General features: G+C 38.7%; 1 protein-coding gene across 2 annotated transcripts in view; it reads right to left on the bottom strand.

Annotated features, from left to right (window-relative positions):
- Positions 1-18,914, bottom strand: part of PPP2R5E (protein phosphatase 2 regulatory subunit B'epsilon) — a 69,910-nt gene that overhangs the window by 2,984 nt on the left and 48,012 nt on the right. For both annotated transcript variants that reach the window (XM_030948569.1, XM_030948570.1), the window contains exons 4-13: positions 13,862-13,963; positions 11,150-11,242; positions 7,145-7,275; positions 7,001-7,060; positions 6,269-6,377; positions 5,212-5,265; positions 5,066-5,116; positions 4,136-4,255; positions 2,928-3,055; positions 1,033-1,134 (exon numbers count right to left, since the gene is read on the bottom strand). In XM_030948569.1, coding sequence (XP_030804429.1) covers positions 1,033-1,134; positions 2,928-3,055; positions 4,136-4,255; positions 5,066-5,116; positions 5,212-5,265; positions 6,269-6,377; positions 7,001-7,060; positions 7,145-7,275; positions 11,150-11,242; positions 13,862-13,963 — 950 coding nt within the window. The remainder of the gene's footprint in view (positions 1-1,032; positions 1,135-2,927; positions 3,056-4,135; positions 4,256-5,065; positions 5,117-5,211; positions 5,266-6,268; positions 6,378-7,000; positions 7,061-7,144; positions 7,276-11,149; positions 11,243-13,861; positions 13,964-18,914) is intronic.

The raw sequence follows: 18,914 nt of genomic DNA, 5'->3' as shown, positions 1-18,914 counted from the left end.
ACCACAGAGTTTGTCTCAACTGCACGTGATTGGCACTTATGTATCAATACATATCAAGAGTATCTGGCTTCTTAGTTCAAATATATCTCTAAATAAGTCTCTACAAGTAAAATACCATATTAATGAACTAGCCTGTTATGTGCAGATATTTTGGGGTATAAAACAAAGAGCAACAAAAGGCCAGTGACTCCAGCCACACAAGCCAAAAAACTACAACAGCCAAGAGACTTTCAAGGTTGGACTACCCTAAAAACCTCTGTTGACTCACAGTGCCCTCTGCATTGCTTGGGGAAACCCTGAGTCACAGTCAAAGTATGGCTTAAATAAAGCTGTAACCTGTTCAAAGTTCCTGAAATTTGCTCATTTTTTCACCTAATCTTTGCCTAAGGTGAAACTTTTGAGAAAAGATGCTGCACTGTAATGGAGAAATAAAGATTAGGGAAAATGGGAGAAAAGACAGGAAGCCACTGGAGTTGAACTAATGCCTCTATGAGTGGTGTATTTAATGGATCCTGCATGCTGAAAGACTCAGATACAGCACGACCTCTGAATAAGAAACAAAAAGGCTAAGAGATGGCTCTTTGCTTTAAGATCACATCCAGCCAACAAACAGCAGCTTGGAAAATCAAATCTTAAGGGTTTTCCCCCATGTCTCTTTCCAAACCTCAGGGTAACTTTTTTTTTTTAAGTCTTTAAGCAAAGTGTTAACTTTCAGTTACCTTTCAACCCTTGTTTTCCTTCTATCATTGAAGATCTTTATAGACCTAAGTGCTTTGGAATGTGGAGTCAAAAAGGAATTGCATGAGGAATGTGATTCCCAAGCCATGCAATGGATACTGTATTTAATAAAGCCTAAAGAACAACCTGCACACAATCTCACATCCTGCAATGAGAAGCCCAATGAGCAGGCAAGGGCAAAAATGGGGCAGTGTCTATTATGCCTGAGATTCTGCAACTGCACCTGAGTGTAAGGGGAGAACTAAACTGCAGGCCATGTGCACAGCTGACAAAAAAAAAGCTTTAAAAAGTTACCGCTGACGATCTGACTTGTAAGTGGCTGTCAGCTCGTCAAACATGGTGCTGTTCATTTCCATAAATGCCTTCAACACATTGTAGACTAAAGCCACAATAGCCCTGTGAAACATGGAAAAAGAAGAAAGAAGAGAATCCATTAGTTTCAGGTGAAATCAAACGTGAAATAAAAAGTGTCTTCTCTTCCCAGCCTTTCTGTGACCAATTCTGTTCCTGCAAGTAGGTTATGTAAATTCTTCGATTTCACTGAAACGACTTTGGATTAACATACTTAAAGGTGAGAATCAGCTTTCATGTCCCTACTGACTACTGAAATGGAGCAGGCCAAAACTCTAGGGTGAAAGGCAACAACAGAAAGCTATTACATATAACTAGTCTCTTCCCTCATGCTGTGGAGCAATTCTGAATGCAACTTCAGAGATTCAAATCATCAATGCTGGCAGAAGGAATAGAATTCATACACAAAATGAAAGTGATTCATATTTCCTTATGACTCTTCTGTGAAGCTGAATATTCAGTGCATCTATGCAAAATACAAAGCTGTATTTCAAGAGTGATTTCCTTGTGCTCATGTAGTTCATATTCATTTTCCCTTTCACAGTTCCTGATCCACTACTCTGGCTGTCATATTCAGACCCAGGGCTGCTTAAGAAGCAGCTCTTCAGCCAGGAGGCAGTGAATCAACAGTACAAGTGCCAGGAACCTTTGGAGCTAATCCTTACAGGACACACAAACTATGTGCCATTTCCCACGCACCCCTGTCTCTCTCATCTCTTTAAATAAACTTTCATTTTTGTCGCCTACATGAAAAATTTTCTTATAAATATAAGAATTCTTTAAATAGCTCCTTTATTTTAGATGTGTCTTTACCTGGCTCGTGTAACAAAATTACTATGGGTATGAAAACGTTGTGAATTGGGATACTGGAATATTCTCATTACCAGAAGCATCTCAGTGCACAGTATTAATTAATAAGGTTGGAGACTGGTACTGGAAAATGTCTTTTTGTGACCAGTGTTAAGTTACAGAGGCTTTCCAGCAGTATTAGATTTGTCATGTAAGCACACAACCCTGAGAGTTTGACAAGGTACAGGACAAAAAGACCAATGTTTGAAAAGATGAAACATTTTACAGTAAGGTCTCAAAGCAACTGGGACCTGAACATAGCACAGCTCATTAAAAATACCGTCTTTACTAAATGCTAATCATCTTGACTTAGAAAAACTTTCCAACTAAAATAAAGGATATATGTCATCTTACTGCAATAGAATTTTTCATAAAAACACTTTTTACTAGGCCATTCAGTTTAAAATAAAATTGCCTAATTATCACAATATCAATGCTAAGTAACTGCTTAATTATTGTCATACAGAACAGCTGTATTTAAATAAGTTTAGAAAAAACAACCCAACCTAAGAACATACTGTCTGTTTCATGGATGTTTAAAAAAATGCCAACACCAAAAGTCTCACAGAGGTATCAGTTGATGACACAGTCACAAAGCTTTATTAATGCCAACTGATATTCTTCTAGACAATTTAGAATCAGGTTTAAGAGCCAACCCGTTTATAAAAAACTGCGTAGGAGAAACACTTGATGAGCAACATTTTTCCTTCAATAACAATGTAACATTTAATTTCTTCTTTTTTCCAGCTTGTGAGAAGGCCTATTTTTATCCTACAAAGTAGTGATTTTTGTACACATACCAGTTAATTAAAAACACTGAGACAAGCTCAAGTGCAGACTAATATATATTGTCATTAACAGAGCTGCACTTGCTCAGAGCAGCTTTGAGTCTGCATCCCTCCCATTCAGATGTTGTGCAGCAGACATTCCCTGAATTTATCAGTGGGATGTCAAATGGTAAGAGATAAAGTGTAAATGCACAAACTTACGGATTCCAGTGCTCTTTAGAAATCCTGTAAAGGCTGGAAAACATGATGGGAAGTATAACGTTTGAGTTCTCCTCTATCAAACTCATGATGTATTCATTATTCCAATAATACAGCGCTCTTTCAGCCACCTTTGAGTCAAAGAAATAAAATAGGAACAGGAATTCAGATATCTGTAATTTTGTGATTTTCTGATAAAAAAACCAATCACAGAGAAAATCCACGAAGATGAGCTAACAGAGTTTATTAGTTTTGGAATTAAACTACTCTAATCAGTAGCATAACATGCATTAATGCAATTAATTTCTATCCTGTAGTTCTGAGCCCACAGCACCCACTCTCTGTTTCCTGAGCAATGTGTTATTGCTCACTGAAGACAGGGTGCAGACACAGCATCAGTTGAGGAGGGGAAGGAAGAGCAGACAGACTTCCCATCACCCTTTCCCTCAAAATCAGGAAGAGTGCAGTTGCAAAAAAACCAGCAGCGCTGGGATAACAGAGGAAGGAGACAGGGAAAGGCCCCACAGCTGGGCTGGATAAGGGAGGAGAAATCTTAAGTGTGGGGAAGGTACCAAGGACAGTAATTACCCTGGAGAGGAGCTGGGGGTAGGAAGGAGGATGCTGATCTGAATTATGATTAAAAAAAACGTGTAGTCCAAGGAAGAGCTGAAAAGCCACACCTGTCTTTGTGCCAGGACAGATCACCAAACTTAATATGGAGACACCACAGGCCATGAACTCTATATCCTCTTCACATATCCATTTACATCCCATGCATTCCCCTTCCTCCCATTATACAATGTGATTAAAACAGGTTACAGTTTGTGTCACCTCTAACCAGACACGTGGGTACACAGTTAGAAGGAATTAAGTCAGAAAACAGGAACTGCACCAAAACCAGGGAGCAAATCCATCCTCCAGGGTGTATAGGGCCAGCACCTGCCACCACAGTGAGAGGAGTTCAAAGCCTGCTTGGACACAGGTTAAGGATTTGTGAGGGGCTCAGAAGGAGAAGCTCTGTGCTGTAAGCCCAAACAACTCCAACAAGTTATTAATGGAGCTCAGACCTAACCTTCCAGCCCAACATAATCCTCTTCCACAGAGGACAAGTACTTAAAAACATAACATAGAATAATATTTACATTTGGGAGGAGTTATGTTTGAAACTGAGACTATACATTCCTATATAAACAATAACCTTTACCACTGACCTGAAAATGAGGGCTAGAGACACACTTGGCAATTTGTTTAAACAAGGGTTCCTGGATTTTGACAAATTGTGATGGTTCAATTACATCCAAGATTTCCTCCAGCTCTCCTAGGAACATGACCTAAAGACAAAAAAGAAAGCATTGAATATAAAACCTCCAAATCATCTTGTTCTGCAGAATGCTGATAACCTCCAAATTCTAGTGCTTCAGGAAGAAATGGAAACCTCACTCAGTTCAGTGAGACCCTCTCGCAAAAAATGTCATCAGTTCTACCACCGGCAGCTTTTGTCCTTTAAACAAGGACAAGTTACTTCTTCAAGTGCTGCATTTAAAATATTTTGAATGAAATTCAGAATTGCACCTGTATAAACATCCATGCTGAAAACCTTGTCTCATACAAAGATCTGAACAAAGGCTTAAACTTCAGTAATTAAGGAGATTCTCCTAATTTGAGAGAAACATTGAAAATAACAGTTTTGCTGTTTCACAAAACCTCACTAGGGAGACTCTGATTTGCATCTGAAACAAAAATGCACATGTTTAACTGCATCTTTTACATGTCTAGTAGGTAAACACCACATAAAGTATCTTTCATCCTCACTGGAAAAATACTGTCTTCATATATTAACAATTCCAAATCTAACAGAGTTTTCCAACCTATCCTTAACTATGTTTATTTTCTCCTTTCTAAAATATTCTCTGCAGCAGAACCAGGAACTATTTTGTGAATAGGAACCAGACTTATCAAACTTTGCACAGTCAAAACTGTTCAAAAAACTAGAATTAAAGTATTGAAAAATCATCTACAAGAAAAAATATCAAGATTCACCACAGCATGTGCTATCAACCATGAATTAAAGATCCCTGCTTATTATGTTTTAGAGCAAAATAACTCTTTCTTTTTCTTTGTAATACTAGCATATCACTTACCTCTTTCTGACTGCAGGTTTTTGGCCAGAATTTCATTAAACCTCTAATGACCTAAATTAGAAGGAAAAAGAAGTTAGATATTTTACTTTTCTCTCTACAGGGTAAATCATTCATAGTGGAAAAAAAAACATGAAAGAAATATTTACTGGTTCTGTGAGTGAGGGGTCCTTCTCCAGAAACTGTACTATGCAATACGCCAGCTGTGAAGAGGTAAGAATTTACAAAAACAAAATTAGAACATTTCTATAAAGAAACCACAAAACTCCAACTTTTTTAAAAATAAAAACTTAAGGCAAGATGCTATTCAGCTCTCTCAAACTACATCCAATTTTAGATTGAGAGGCAGAGTTTGCACTGTACAAATCCATTCAAAGTTCAGTTTTCATAAGAAACAAGTTTATAAGAAACAATTGTTCTATACAAGAACAATTAGAATGACAAAGGAGCACATAAAAATCAGAACAACTTGGAATTCTAAATACAGTCATACAAGCAATGTTTTGAAGCTTCTGCTATTCTCTTAAAGTGCAACTTTTTACTAATTTTATACAGCAAAATCATGAGAATTCTTGCAAGATGAGTCGACACAGCTAAAACCTGGAATAACATACTTAGAAGGCAGAGCTTTATCACCATAAGAAATACTGCAAATTTTCACTATCTGAAAATCAGAGAGAAAGGCACCAGGTAGCAGTTATCAGAGAAAAAATTACATCATGAAAGCTGAAGGTATAAAAAGATGTATGAGAGCATAAAGTGCAGTATTAAGGAATCTGTGAGGGAGAATATTAAATGGAAAAAATGTGGGTATCAGTATTCAGAAGGTTGCCAGGGTGCAGAAGAGCCTTGACAGGACAAGACTAAGGAAATCCAAACATCCTCTTGGGAGAAAGAATGGGAAAGGCAAACTTGTGAGAATGAGGATAGAGCAGAGAGGAAAACCTAGAGAGAGAGCTTAACTACTAAATAAAATTTCCAAATTATTACAGATGTCTGTTATGCTTTTAATTACCTAATCAGAACAGAAGCTAGATATTTATCATACAAAGGATACTGCATTAATTTGGAAAAAATCAATTGTAATTTTTTTCCAGATTTAGAATTTTCCCTCCATTTTTATGTTCATGTAATTAAATTTACAAAACAACCTTTAAAAATATACATATAATTCTTACTGAACAGAAAATATTTCATAATTTCTACCTGTGCATGGAAGAGTGATAAACTCCTGACTGTGTGTAAAGGGATCAGCACCTTCACCAGAAACTGTTTATGCTCTGCCTTGAGAGGTAAAGCAAAACCATTGATAATACTGGAAATTAGAAAAGAAATATTTGTTAGTGTCATCATCACAGAGAGCATTACTGAGATCTGAACAAGCACTTTCTAGATTAAAATATATTTAGCAGTCAGCAGCTGTTTACAAACAGCACTTGTAAACAGCTGCTGACTTTGGTCCTGCTTTATATTAGCAGGGCACTACATATCCAGGTAGCAATCCAGCTCCCATTAGGAATAATCACAAAACAGCTGCACAAACCTGCTGCCAAACAGAGAAGACCTTGTCTATGTGGTCTGTAAATTCATCTGAGCAAGGTGGTCTTGAGTAATTAACCTACCAAAAGTAGACTCACTCAAAACATTCCCTCTGCTAAGTGTGCTCAGAAGAAAATAATCCTCCAGCATGTAAGGACGAAGCGTGCAGTGTTTAATGGACTCACACACGTAAAATCAACCCAACACTTTGGCTGTAACTTGTAGTTCTATATTCTTGGCAAAGATGTGACAGAGATCTGCACATGGGCTTAAAGATGAGCATGTGCACACATCTGTTTGCAGAGTCAAGGATTATCATAATACTTTTTCCGAATCTGACACTATCCTGACGTGTCCAAAGGGAAGTCTGAGTTAGATAATAAATAAAGACTCCTTTACCTTCCTAAAATTTCCAACAGTTCAGCTACGCCATTGAAGTGTTCAGTTTCATAAACAAATCTAAAAAAAGAAAAGTTAAATATAAGCAATATATCAGTTTCCTAAAGGGTTCCTAAGTGAAAAGCCCCTTCTTCCACAACTTACCGTAGAAAAATATTATTAATCTGTTTTCGGATAAATGCTCTAAGGCCCAGGAACTTGCCATAAATTCTGTGCAAGACTGTTTTTAGGTAGTCTCGTTCCCGAGGGTCTTCGCTGTCAAACAGCTCCAACAGCTGTGTTTAAAGGAAAAAGAGAACTGAAACAGGAGACATTTGACAAGCAGGACGCACAGACTTCTGTATGAAACTGAATTCATGAAAACACATGAGTCAAAGAATGTGACATGCATGTACCCCTGGAGTAGATATCCAGTATTAAAAAAATCTGCTGGAACCTCAGTATAGCATCATAAAACTCAGAATAATAAATTTGTGATTAACTTGCTCCAAAATGCTGCCTTTCTTCTCCCCAAAAATAAATAAGATAAGACAGTTTGCCTTTTACCATCCACCATTCCCTGACTCTGCAGAACCAGAAGATCCTCCTTTGCTCTAACACTTTGTTCTCACAAGGTTGTGTCAAGGTCACATTTTTCTAATTGTTTGTAATTCATATGATGAGCTCTTAAGCCTTCCTAGTGATTGCATGGCCCTCATGCTGTGGAAAGACTCAACAGGGAAGTCCATGCCAGCACTGGATCTGCTGCTATGGGATCTCCACCAATTGCCACAAATCAAAAGCATCAGAGGGAATGAACAAAATGGTGATTTCATTATCAATGCCAATTAAAAAACAAAACAAAACAATGAATAAAGGAAAAAAAATAATAGAAAACCCACATTTACTAAGTAGCTCTTAAATGGTTATGTGAGATTCAGAAGGTGTTTTAGTGTCTGGTATTATACAAAACATATCCCAAACACTGGCACTTGAAGCTGCATGAAATGAGCAGCAGGAATGTCACCTGCAGGTCTTTGTTTTATTCCCCTTGAACCCTCTGCCACAACAGCATGAGATTTCCCTTAGCCACCCTCTTCATTTTTTTTGTGACACCACAACACTGGCTATTCTGGTGGATGTTTGGAATAAATTCAGAGGTAAACTTTAAAGCAAAAAGCACAACCAACTGCCACAAATGTGCAGAAACCAGGGAATTGTAGGTAATTTTTAGTAATCATAGGCAACCAGTATCTGTCTTGCATGAAAAAAAGTAACTGTGAACCAGTACCCGTCTTGCAAGAGAAATAGAGAGATTGTCAAACAGGTCTTACAAATGGGTAAGATGCTGTCAGAAAATCATTACAGGAGTGGCAGAAAACAAAATTATCTTAGATTCACAAACAGATCAATTATAAATACCTATTGCAAGTAGATATGTCAGTGTATGAATACACCTGATCTCTGTTAAACTACTATATATCTTTGAGAAGGCGAAAAAAGATAGGAAAAAAATATCATTAAAAGTTGTTAGGCTGTCTGGGGTTTTGCTTTCCAACATCCAGGTCTAGGACTGATGTACATATTCTTCCTCATTGTTTGGAACATTTCTGCAGCTTGCAGTGAGACCTCACTGTATCCTCCTTGCAGTAAGAATCTCTGGTGGGGATTTCATGAGGGAAGTATGAGGTTTGTCAGCTGCCCTCCAGAGGTTATAAACACATTGCTCTCCTCAATTAGTTCTGGATTTAAATAAATAAATAGTCACCTCATCCTTCCCCAAATAGCACATCTCAGCCTAAGACAGCAAACAGCTGGAAGCACTTATGTTTTTTGTTTTCTTACTGGATTGAAAAGCATTTATATTTCCAGTTCTCTTATGCAGATCCTCTCTGGAAACATTGCTAAACTAAGTCTCTCATTAAAAAAATAATAATAATAAGACTATTATTTTGCTATGTCCAATTTGTTTTCAGGTTTCAACAATAAAGTCTTATTTTTATGAATTAGCAGCAAGACTTCCATAATTTATTTTGACTATTCTAAACATACATAGAAAAGGGAAATTAAATTTTCCAAAATAGCAACCTACATAACAGAGACTTGTGGATATATTTGAATAGTATGTCTCTTAGCAACCACTGCCAACCATTTCAAACTGTACATAAGCAGGCTTTAGAAATGAACAGCTACACTGGTAAATACAGTATTTTATTAAAACATACAGCTGAAAGCCAGAAACACAGCTATACTTAATAAAAGAAAGCAAAAAGCAAGTAAACAAGCAAAAAGTTTGAGGAAAAAGTCCATTAAAAGCCTAACCTTTTAAATTTTTTTTCATATAGGCATCCTTACTGCCAAGAAACACTTCATTAAAATTAAAAAAAAAAATTGAGAAAAAGTTGATTCCAAATACTCCAAAAGTCCCACTTGTATTGTCAGTGTCACAAGACACCAAAATGCTTCATGTTCTTAAGTCTCAAATTGCTTTCCTGTGTAAGGGATCTGCAGGTACTCAGGAGTTACTCCTGACACACAACAAACACAACAGGAAGTGGAAGGACACCCCAGTTTCCTAGAGCTCACCACAAAGTATTTACACACATGGAAATATAACTACTTATATGTAGTTTGTATATGTGTGTATATATATGTCTGAATAGAACTTTTTATAGAAGAATGTGGATTTTAAATTGACCCTGTGCACAGCAATATAAAAATGGGCATCACCAAACCCCATGGCAAGAACATAGAAATCCTTAGAACTCTTTTGACCTCTTAATTGTCATATCATGTTTTCTGATATGTAGGTTTTAAAATCTCCTATTTCCCACTTTCAGTAGATAATATTCCTCCATTTAGTAGATTTAACGAAAACAAGCAAGATTTAAAAAAAAAATTAAATCCTTGGTTTAGACCCATTCTCCTGTGCCAAACTGACAGTTCTGAATGTCTTAAAAAGGTTGAGCAGGATGTTGCCAGTTATGACCAAATTCAGCAGCACAGAACAGGAGCATCTAACAATCATTTTTACTAGATTTTGAAGGAGAGCACATGTATTCATCCTAATGCAATCCTGCTCTACCTAATCAAACCAAAACCAGCCTGGAAAAACCAGTCAGGAGTGATTTGTCATGCATATTCTTTTATCTCCACCAGGTACTGGATGAACACATTGGTGTACCTCCTTGTCAAATCAGTACTGAGATGAACAAAAAGGAAACCACCAGAGGTTTGATCCAAATGAAAAATGCTCTTGTGTTTAGGAGAAGGATAAAGTAAAAATTTAAGTATATCCTATTGCTTTTGTAGGATGAAGAAGGTCTTGTGGTATCGAGAAGGAAACTGAATTATCTTCTTTGAAACTTTGAATGTAAGGACAGAAATTGCTCTGTCCACTACATTTTTCAGGTATTCTTCATCCAAACAATACAGATGAACAGTAAAAGCACAACTTTTATTGCCTGAGCAGCACAGGGAAAAATAAAAGCTCCATGAGTGATAAGGTCTTCAGAAATGCTGAGTCTCTCCTGCCAACTCCAAGTTGCTTTTTCATTCAAGTGTCAGTCTGCAAGGAAACTCCATTTTCTATCTAAATAATCTTTCTAAATTTCCCTGATTTTCAAAAGCAAGCTACAGACAGCATCAAGCACAAAGTTCTTTTTGACTTTGCAGTTACACAAAAACTCACAAAGGGAAGACAAAACCCAAGACAGGCCTGTTCTCAAACCTGAAGACAAAAAATGTATCCTGGCTTATCCCAGAAAACAAATGTACAAACAATACTAAGACACATTAAAACTGGTGTTTAAGTAGTCTCTCTAGATAGAGAGAGCAGCATTTTGAGACTACTTGGGAAACTTTTCATTTTTTAACAGTTACTGTTTCAGCTCTGTCTCAAAACCAGTAAGTCAAATATTTTGACTGAGGTATTGAAACTGGATCCAAACCATCTATTCTGTGTATCTATAGTAACAGAGACTGACATATAAACACACACACCTTTTTCCATTACCTCCATAGATTGAAAGCTTCCATTGTAGATGCTGGTTTAGCCTTTTTCTGTTTCAAATGAAGTTACACTTTCAACTTCTAAACTAAATCTTTTTAAAGGATTTTTTTTTCTTCCCAAAAGTGACACTAAGCCCTAAAGAAAACACACCACCTTACCTGCAATACAAATTTCTGATCTATGTACTTTTTGGCAATGCTGGGCTGAAATTCTTGGCTTTCCAAAAATCGTATGAAAAACTCATATACAAGCTGCAAAAGAAAAAATAAACAAAACATGGGTTTAGTTTATGACTTGATTACTCTTTATATTTTTAGTATTTCCCTAAATTATTTTGTTAGAAGATTAAATGCTTATTGTTCCCCAGTACAAAGGGTTAAAAAAATGGAAAATATTTTTCTCCTTTATCAAATTGCCACCTTTTAGTTAAAATTAATTACATGAGCTTTTTAAGCTGCCTTTGCTTATTTAACTCCAGTCAAAGACATTTTATCACCAAGAACAGGCACTGCCATCTTGTAATGCTTGTTATCATCTTGTAAAGCTTCCCAGAGTAATTGGGAAGCACATTTAAACTGCCCTCTGAACTGCTGAAGTCACATCAAATACAGACATTACAATTCTGAAGGGGTTGGTGAAACAGTTGGAAATATTTAAATTAAATTAGAAACTGCTTAGAGTAGTGTTCTAGTACAACTTGAAACACAGAAGAAGAATACAAACCAGAATTTATTCAGAAGTTCCTAACTTACTGTAAAGATTAGCCTCAGGGCTGGAGAAAATCTGCTTATTTTCATGCAATTCCATCTCTACCTAAACTCTTCAGTGGGACATGCAAGACTTTTCATTTAGTGGAGAAAAAGAAGAGTATAAAAACCAGGGAACAAGGAAGTGAAGTGAAACAGAGACTGCTGTGGCCTCGTAAGACAGCAACTCTGATCTGTCACTGATAATGAGCTACCAGCCAGCCATTCTCTTTGCAGAACCTTTTCATAAAGAGCAGCCATTGAAAACTTCCTCCTTTTTGTCTTTAGTGAGCAGGAATATTGATACTGAAAGGAGAAAGGAAGCTTAAAAATTACATTTTAAAATCATTTTAAATTTTTCCATGACAGAAATATGCTGCAAAACTGCTGCTGGTACTTTTTAACAGTGTTCTCTGACTTTTCAAAGGAAGCAATAGGAAATCACAAAGAAAGAGAGAGGTTTAGAAGTAAGTTGTGGGAAAAGTGACAGCTTACATAACACCAACATTAAATCATCAGGAAATCAATTCCATTGACTTTTCACAAATACTTTAGTGAATTTCTTCTTGACAATGCCAAGTCATCCACTGGATAAGAAATTCCCTCGTTTCCATGCAAGTAATGACTTTTTGAACTACAGCACCAGTGTCACTGAATGTGCTGTTTCCAGGCAGGCACAGCTCCTCAGAGCTGCCTTGAAGTTTTGAAGATTCTTATTTTTTGTGAAATTTAAATATAAATGAGGGATGAGCCTACATTTCAACAGATTCTGAATTAGAGAGCACAAAAGAGTGAAAAAAACCACTCACAGGATTGTGCATGCAACTGTAAAATAAAATCCTCATTTCAGGCTGAGACCAATTCTGCTCCTTTGCTCACAAAACCACCCATACTCCATAAACTGTTACTCAAGCTAACTTCCTGTAAATTTACCAGTGGTGTGAGTCATTATCCTGACTAACACACACAGGATCTTCATCTATATTTTCTATAGAGGAATTTACTGCATTAGTATCAAGGATGTTTTCTCCTGTTTAGTTTATGTTCTTCATTCAAAAATCACAGAACAATGGAATGGTTTGGGTTGGAAAGAACATTAAAGATCACCTCATTTCACCCCCCCTGCCATGAGCAGGGACACCTTTCCCAAGACCAGGCTGCTCATCCAACCTGGCCTTCAACACTCCCAGAGATGGGGCAGCCACAGCTTCTCTGGCAACCTCTGTGCCAGGCCCTCACACCCTCACAAGTCAAGAGCTTCTTAATCAAGCGTAATCTGAATCTCTCCTTGTCCTACCACTATCTGACTTTTTACTATCTGAGTAAAAATTCACTCCCTTGTTTTTTAACAAGCTCCTTTTCAAGTACAGGAAGGCTGCAATGGGGTTTCCCTGAAGCCTTCTCTTCTGCAGGATGAACAACCCCTGCTCTCTCAGTCTGTGCTCACGGGACAGGTGCTCCAGCCCTCGGATCATCTTTGCACCCTCCTCCCTGGACCCACTCCAACAGGCCCACAATTTTCTTGTGCTGATAACTCCAGACCAGGATGCAGTGTTATTCCACATGGGGGTCTCAAAATCCCTTGTTTTGACAACTGAAATTCAGAGGAAGGGATGCTACTGAGTGAGCTTGAATCCTGCTCCAAACACCTGGGAGCAAACCTTGACTTGAGGAGAGGAAGGAGGACTTAGATAGGGATGCAGCTTCTCATTCATTTTTCTGATCAGCTGCCAACACCTGTGCACTTTCCTATGAATATTAACCACCCTCAATAAAGCAAAACTGCCAGCAGTGTCATCCTCACAATGCTCTTGCTGCAGTTGTTGAAAAATACTTGTGCATCAAAGCAGTTGGGAAAGCAAAATAATTTTTAAATCAGTGAAGGAAAACAGGAATATGAGGGACATCATCAATATAATTTTGAAAGAAAGCTATAACATTTTGGAAATATCACAAAGTTCTCTCCCTTCTCTGTAGGTACTATATTAGAATCATAAACAGTATTAGCAAATGTTAGTGTCTCACAGACTAGTTCTGATTCACAGGTTAAAAAAAAAAGCTGAGAAAATTATTAGATACACCAAGCAATGACAAGAATTTCTTCTGAGGTAAATAATCAAAAACCTGTAAGTGCGGCCACGATGCCTCCAAGGTGGGCTCATCTTCTTCTGGATCAAATTCATTGCTGTCACTAGGTGGGAGAGTTCTGAAGATATTGCAAGATACCTGAAAAGGCAAAGAAAGGAGGATGAGATCCATTCTGCAAACAGGAAATAGATTTCAGGACCCTGTATGTCTGTACCTGCTCCATCCTCCATCAGTTGAACACAGTTCCTTTTTCCTGCTGTCTGACAAGGATCTTTAGCAGCAGCACAAGGCTAAGGGACCTGTCACTTCACAAACCTGCCACCAGCCTTGGCTTTTCTCCTTTCCTCTGATATCCCAGCATTAGCCAGTCTGCCACCATGTTCCACCAACATGTAATTCCCAATCCTGATGGGCATCAGTGGGAGCCAGGACTGCTTAGGAGTTGTAGGAAATACCATCAACTCGTGTTTATAAGTGTTGTCATACAGCATTTGGTTATTTTTGTCTGTACAGAGAAACATTAATGATTAAGGTCTCATCTGTCAGCGCTTGCTAGGAGTTGCCAGTGCTACTCACACATTAAATGCTTGGACACCTCATGCCAAGTACAGAACTTGGTACTAAATGAAAGCAAATAAGAGTATTTGCTCGACACTTAGCCTACATTTTATTTCATGGCTGGCTCTCTTTGCTTAATCTTATTTAGAGGTACTTTGGTGAGACTGCCTGGCTTTGTGAGGTTCATGCTATCAGCAAAGACTGAGCCAGAGAGCTTTCCTGGGTTAATTAGAGTGCTGAATGGAGCGTACAGCTTATTATGCAGCAAATCTGATAACTGCAAACATGCTGTAGGGCCCCTCTGCACTTGGAAGGTGATGATGTGCCTTCCTTGCTCCGCTCCTGCGCATTTGACCCAGCCCTAAGCTGGTTAATCAAACAGCTGGGAAAAGCAGCATGTTATCCCCTAATCTATACGTGACCCCTTCACAGTAGTTCAGACAAACTAAGCTATTTAAGACACCAAACTAGTATGTTCTTCAGCACCCTTGTTTATTTTTCCAGCTTTTTTGCTCCTGTAAATGTTTTAGCCTGTAAGGACTATTTTCAGTATGTTGGCAACTTAGTGAGAAAGGGCACTTTAAAGCCCACAGTTTAAATACAGTCCAAATACTGATGAAACCAGATTTAAATAGGGTGAAGTTTAAGAATTTGCAAGACAAGCAGAACAGATTCAGGCACTGCAAGAACAGGAAGATGAAAGAGGGAAGTGCACGAAAGCACAGGTGGTGCACCTGAGTGAGGGATGTTCACTGAACACCAAAGAGCGAGCAAGGCAAACCAGGGAGCACAGAAAACAAGAGGCTACACTGGTTTGTGCTGGGACTTGTCCCTTGCTGCCACAAGAGGGTGTGTGCCACTGCAGTTCCAGTCCTGCAGGCTCTCTACAGGAGCCCCTCTCTGTAAAGCTCAGTGCTGCTTTCAGCCTGGAGAGACTCAGCACTCCCTGCAGCCCGGGCTGGTGGGTGCTGAGCTCCTCCTGCCCTGCGCCCACAGCACCGAGTGACTGCCAGCACTCATCAGGAAAAGATCTTTTCCTCCTTTCTCCAGCCTCTTCCCCAGCTCATTCACTTCTCTCAAGAGCCCCTTCATGAAGAGACATTTCTAATCTCCTGAGAGGTCAAATAACTATTCCAGGAATACATACATGTTAGAGTTTGTCTTTCCTCAAGGATTCCTGAGCTCCTCCTTCTACTATCCCTGATATGAAAATGCAGGGAGAGAAGGAGAGTGATCACAATTAGCAAGACAGAGTTTCTACGGTAGAACACAAGAGAGGACAGACAGCCCAAAGGATTCCCAAGTAAAAAGTGGGAAATGTACCTTGAATCCAAAGATTTGGGATTCTAAAATACTTACTCAAGCATTTTTTGGTAATGCTTCACAGTCAAAAATCCCAGCTCTCTCAGGATTTGGATCAAAATAAGAAACTAAGAAAACCAAAGGCAGCTTTTTTTTCCCCTTCTCTGCTTTAAATTTCATTTGAAACAAGAAAGAAAATTTTCTGCAAATTTAACTATACATGTATTATTAAAACTTGTACCTACAGATCACTCATCAGCTGTTTTGTTTAGAAACTCGAACAAATACTGAATTATGGCACAAGTAAAACCTGCAAGGGAAAGTACACACTTTCAGAATGAAGAGCTAAACAAAGACAAATTCCTGTAAGACTCAAATTAAGTCAAAGCAAGCCTCAAGCAGTTAGTGCCAGGGCCTTACCAGCATGACAGAAGTATGAGAGGTTCAGCAACAATTAGCTAAGTCCCAGCACAGACACCTGGATCTTGAGCTTGGGACAAAATTAGTATGATCTCTGGAGAGTGCCTATTAAAAAATGCCAGTCTCAAGGCAACTCAAAAGCAGGTTTTTTTGCATAAGAAAATTAATATGCAGGAGTGAATGCAATGCAAGCTAGAATATGGTCCTAGCATGCAGTTTGCTCTCTTTAATTTTCTGGTTTGCATTAGGAGTAAAGATAAGCTATGTGGAGCCAAAATGCAGATATCCTCCTGAGGAGAACAGACAGAACAGGTTATCTTTAAGTGATTTCCCCAGGTTATCATAACTTTAGGAGATAATGCGTGCCATTACAGTTACATTAATCACCACAACACAGCACGACAGCTCGTTTACATGCAGTGTCAATTTATAGCACGCTTCTCTAAATCAGTAGCCTCTGGGTGGTTAATGTTTATAAGCCTCTAAGGGAGAACTGAAGACAACAAGTCCTTCCATGCATGAACCGCCCAGCTGTACTTTGGAGACCCTGACAGCCACCACACAACACAGGAACATCAGATCTGGAAAGACTTTTTCTCAGATAGGCATAAGGCAGCTATTTAGAATTTATCCCTGGGCCCAAGCAGCATGCCAAAATTCCTCCAGCTGGATGGCTGAACCACTTCTCTCTCCTGACCTTTCTTGGATCATCAAGCCAGAGGACATCCCTGCCAGCCTGCATACACAGTCCCCAGGGATTCCTGTCCCAAAGCCAACACAAATGACCATGGATCAATACTGACTTCCATCTGCCACTGATTAGGAACGCCTCCAAGCCCAGATGATCCTTTTGGAAGGCAAACCAGAACTCCAATATTCTAGAAAGTTGTATCAAGACAGATGTCCCCTCTCTGTCCTCAAAAACACCTGCATCCTCTTCCTCCATGGCTGTACCTTTCAGAAGCACACATCAAACTGGGTGTGCAAAGTCCACCAGAGCTCCTCCATCATGCAGAATCTCAACACCCAAGTGCCAGAAACCAACCTAACAAGCAGTTCAATCCACCCATTGGCACTGAATCAAAAACATCCCAGACCAAAGTGGAAATGCTGAAATGACAGATTTCTAGGCTGGAGATGCACAGAAACCTCTGAGCTGTGTGTCAGTCAGGCACAAGTCACAGAATCATGGAGTGGTTTGGGTTGGAAGGGACCTTTAAGGTCATCTCGTTCCACCACCCTGCCATGGGCAGGGATGCCACCCACTAGACCAGTCTGGCTTTGAACACTTCCAGAGACAGGGCAATCACCACTTCTCTGGGCAACCTGTGCCAGTGCTTCACTTGCCCTCTTAATAAAGAATTCCTTCTTAAGATCTGATCTAACACCTAAGTCCAGCCAGATGCAAGACAAAAACTCTCCCAGGCAATTACAAGTCAATGTCAAATTGTTAAAAACAGACAAGACAGGGAAGGCTGCTCTGTGACCCTCCCCAAGAGAGTGAGCTGCAATTTCTGAACAGATCTGATGGCTGGTACCTGGCAATGCACAACCACAAAATTAAGAATATACAGGTAAAAGCATCAAGCTTCAAGAAATCTTTATCACCACATTTATATTTGAAAGAACTTTTAGAAAAGAAGGTAGTTACAGGCTCAAGTCTGAAGTCAAAATTCATGTTTTGAGAAGTCCTCTCCTTGCCCCTCACTGGAGTGCTATAAAAGTGACAACGCTGTAACAGAAACACTTCACAAATTGAATTGCAGCCGAGCACTTCTACTCTGTGCTGTTTGAAACAAAGATTTTTATCAGTAATAGTCTTCCTGAATGAAAGCTGAAATGAAAACAAACACACACACTGCAAAGTTTAATGTATTCTCTGTATAAAACCAGGGTAAGTGGATACCCATTTAGCTTACAGGGAACACCTGCTCTTCAATTAAAAATATGTGGAATCATCCAAATAAACCCCATGTACATATAAAATTGAAACCCAGTATCTCTGCTCACAATGTTTAAACTGCTGTGCATAATAATAACAAAAAGAAGTAATAAAATATAATTAAGTCATAACATGAAGCCATGCTAACCTGGAGACAACACTGGCCCCCAGAAAAGACACTGGACTTGTCCTTCTGAAACATATCTGCATATGTGGAGTTTTTTAATATCATTTACAGATTTACAAATTCTAGAGCCTGAAGCAACTACTGCAGTCACTCAGCCACAATCTCTCTAAAAAACCTGCTGAATTGTTCCCAGAAGTTTGACTAAAGAACATCTTACAAAATGTAGTATCTAATTTTATCTTAAAAGATTATAAACTGTTCCACCAGCTCTCTTTCCCTAAGTTTCACTACTAATTTAGCTACAGCACTGTTTCTGATCTCAAGGTTGAATCTGCCTGATACCCTGTTGGTTCTTGCTAAACCACCAGATCTCTTTTACACCTGTATATACATATTTGCATATGCAGTATGTGTCTATCTATAGATAGGTATTTTTATATAGACATGACAACTCTCAACCTCTGTCGTTAAATGGAAAAACAAAGCTCCTAAACCCAGGCAGTTGTTGGTTTCTCTGTTTGTTTTTAATCCTGTGATTATTTTTGCTTCCTTCCTTTGACGTCCCACCTGTGCACAAGTGCACTGGGGTATATATCAAAAAGCCAGACCATCTCCCTCTTTTCTCCTGCATGTTGTCATATGAATTTATCGACATTCACTTCTTTGAACAGTGCAGCGTACCAGAAATTCATATTAAGATACTCATGATAAGCAATCCACAATGCTCAGGTTCTTTTCTG

The sequence above is a fragment of the Camarhynchus parvulus genome, chromosome 5, assembly GCF_901933205.1.
Source record: "Camarhynchus parvulus chromosome 5, STF_HiC, whole genome shotgun sequence".
Lineage (NCBI taxonomy): Eukaryota > Metazoa > Chordata > Aves > Passeriformes > Thraupidae > Camarhynchus > Camarhynchus parvulus.
The sequence above is the reverse complement of the archived record's forward strand: the minus strand, read 5'-3'. Positions and strand labels throughout refer to the sequence as shown.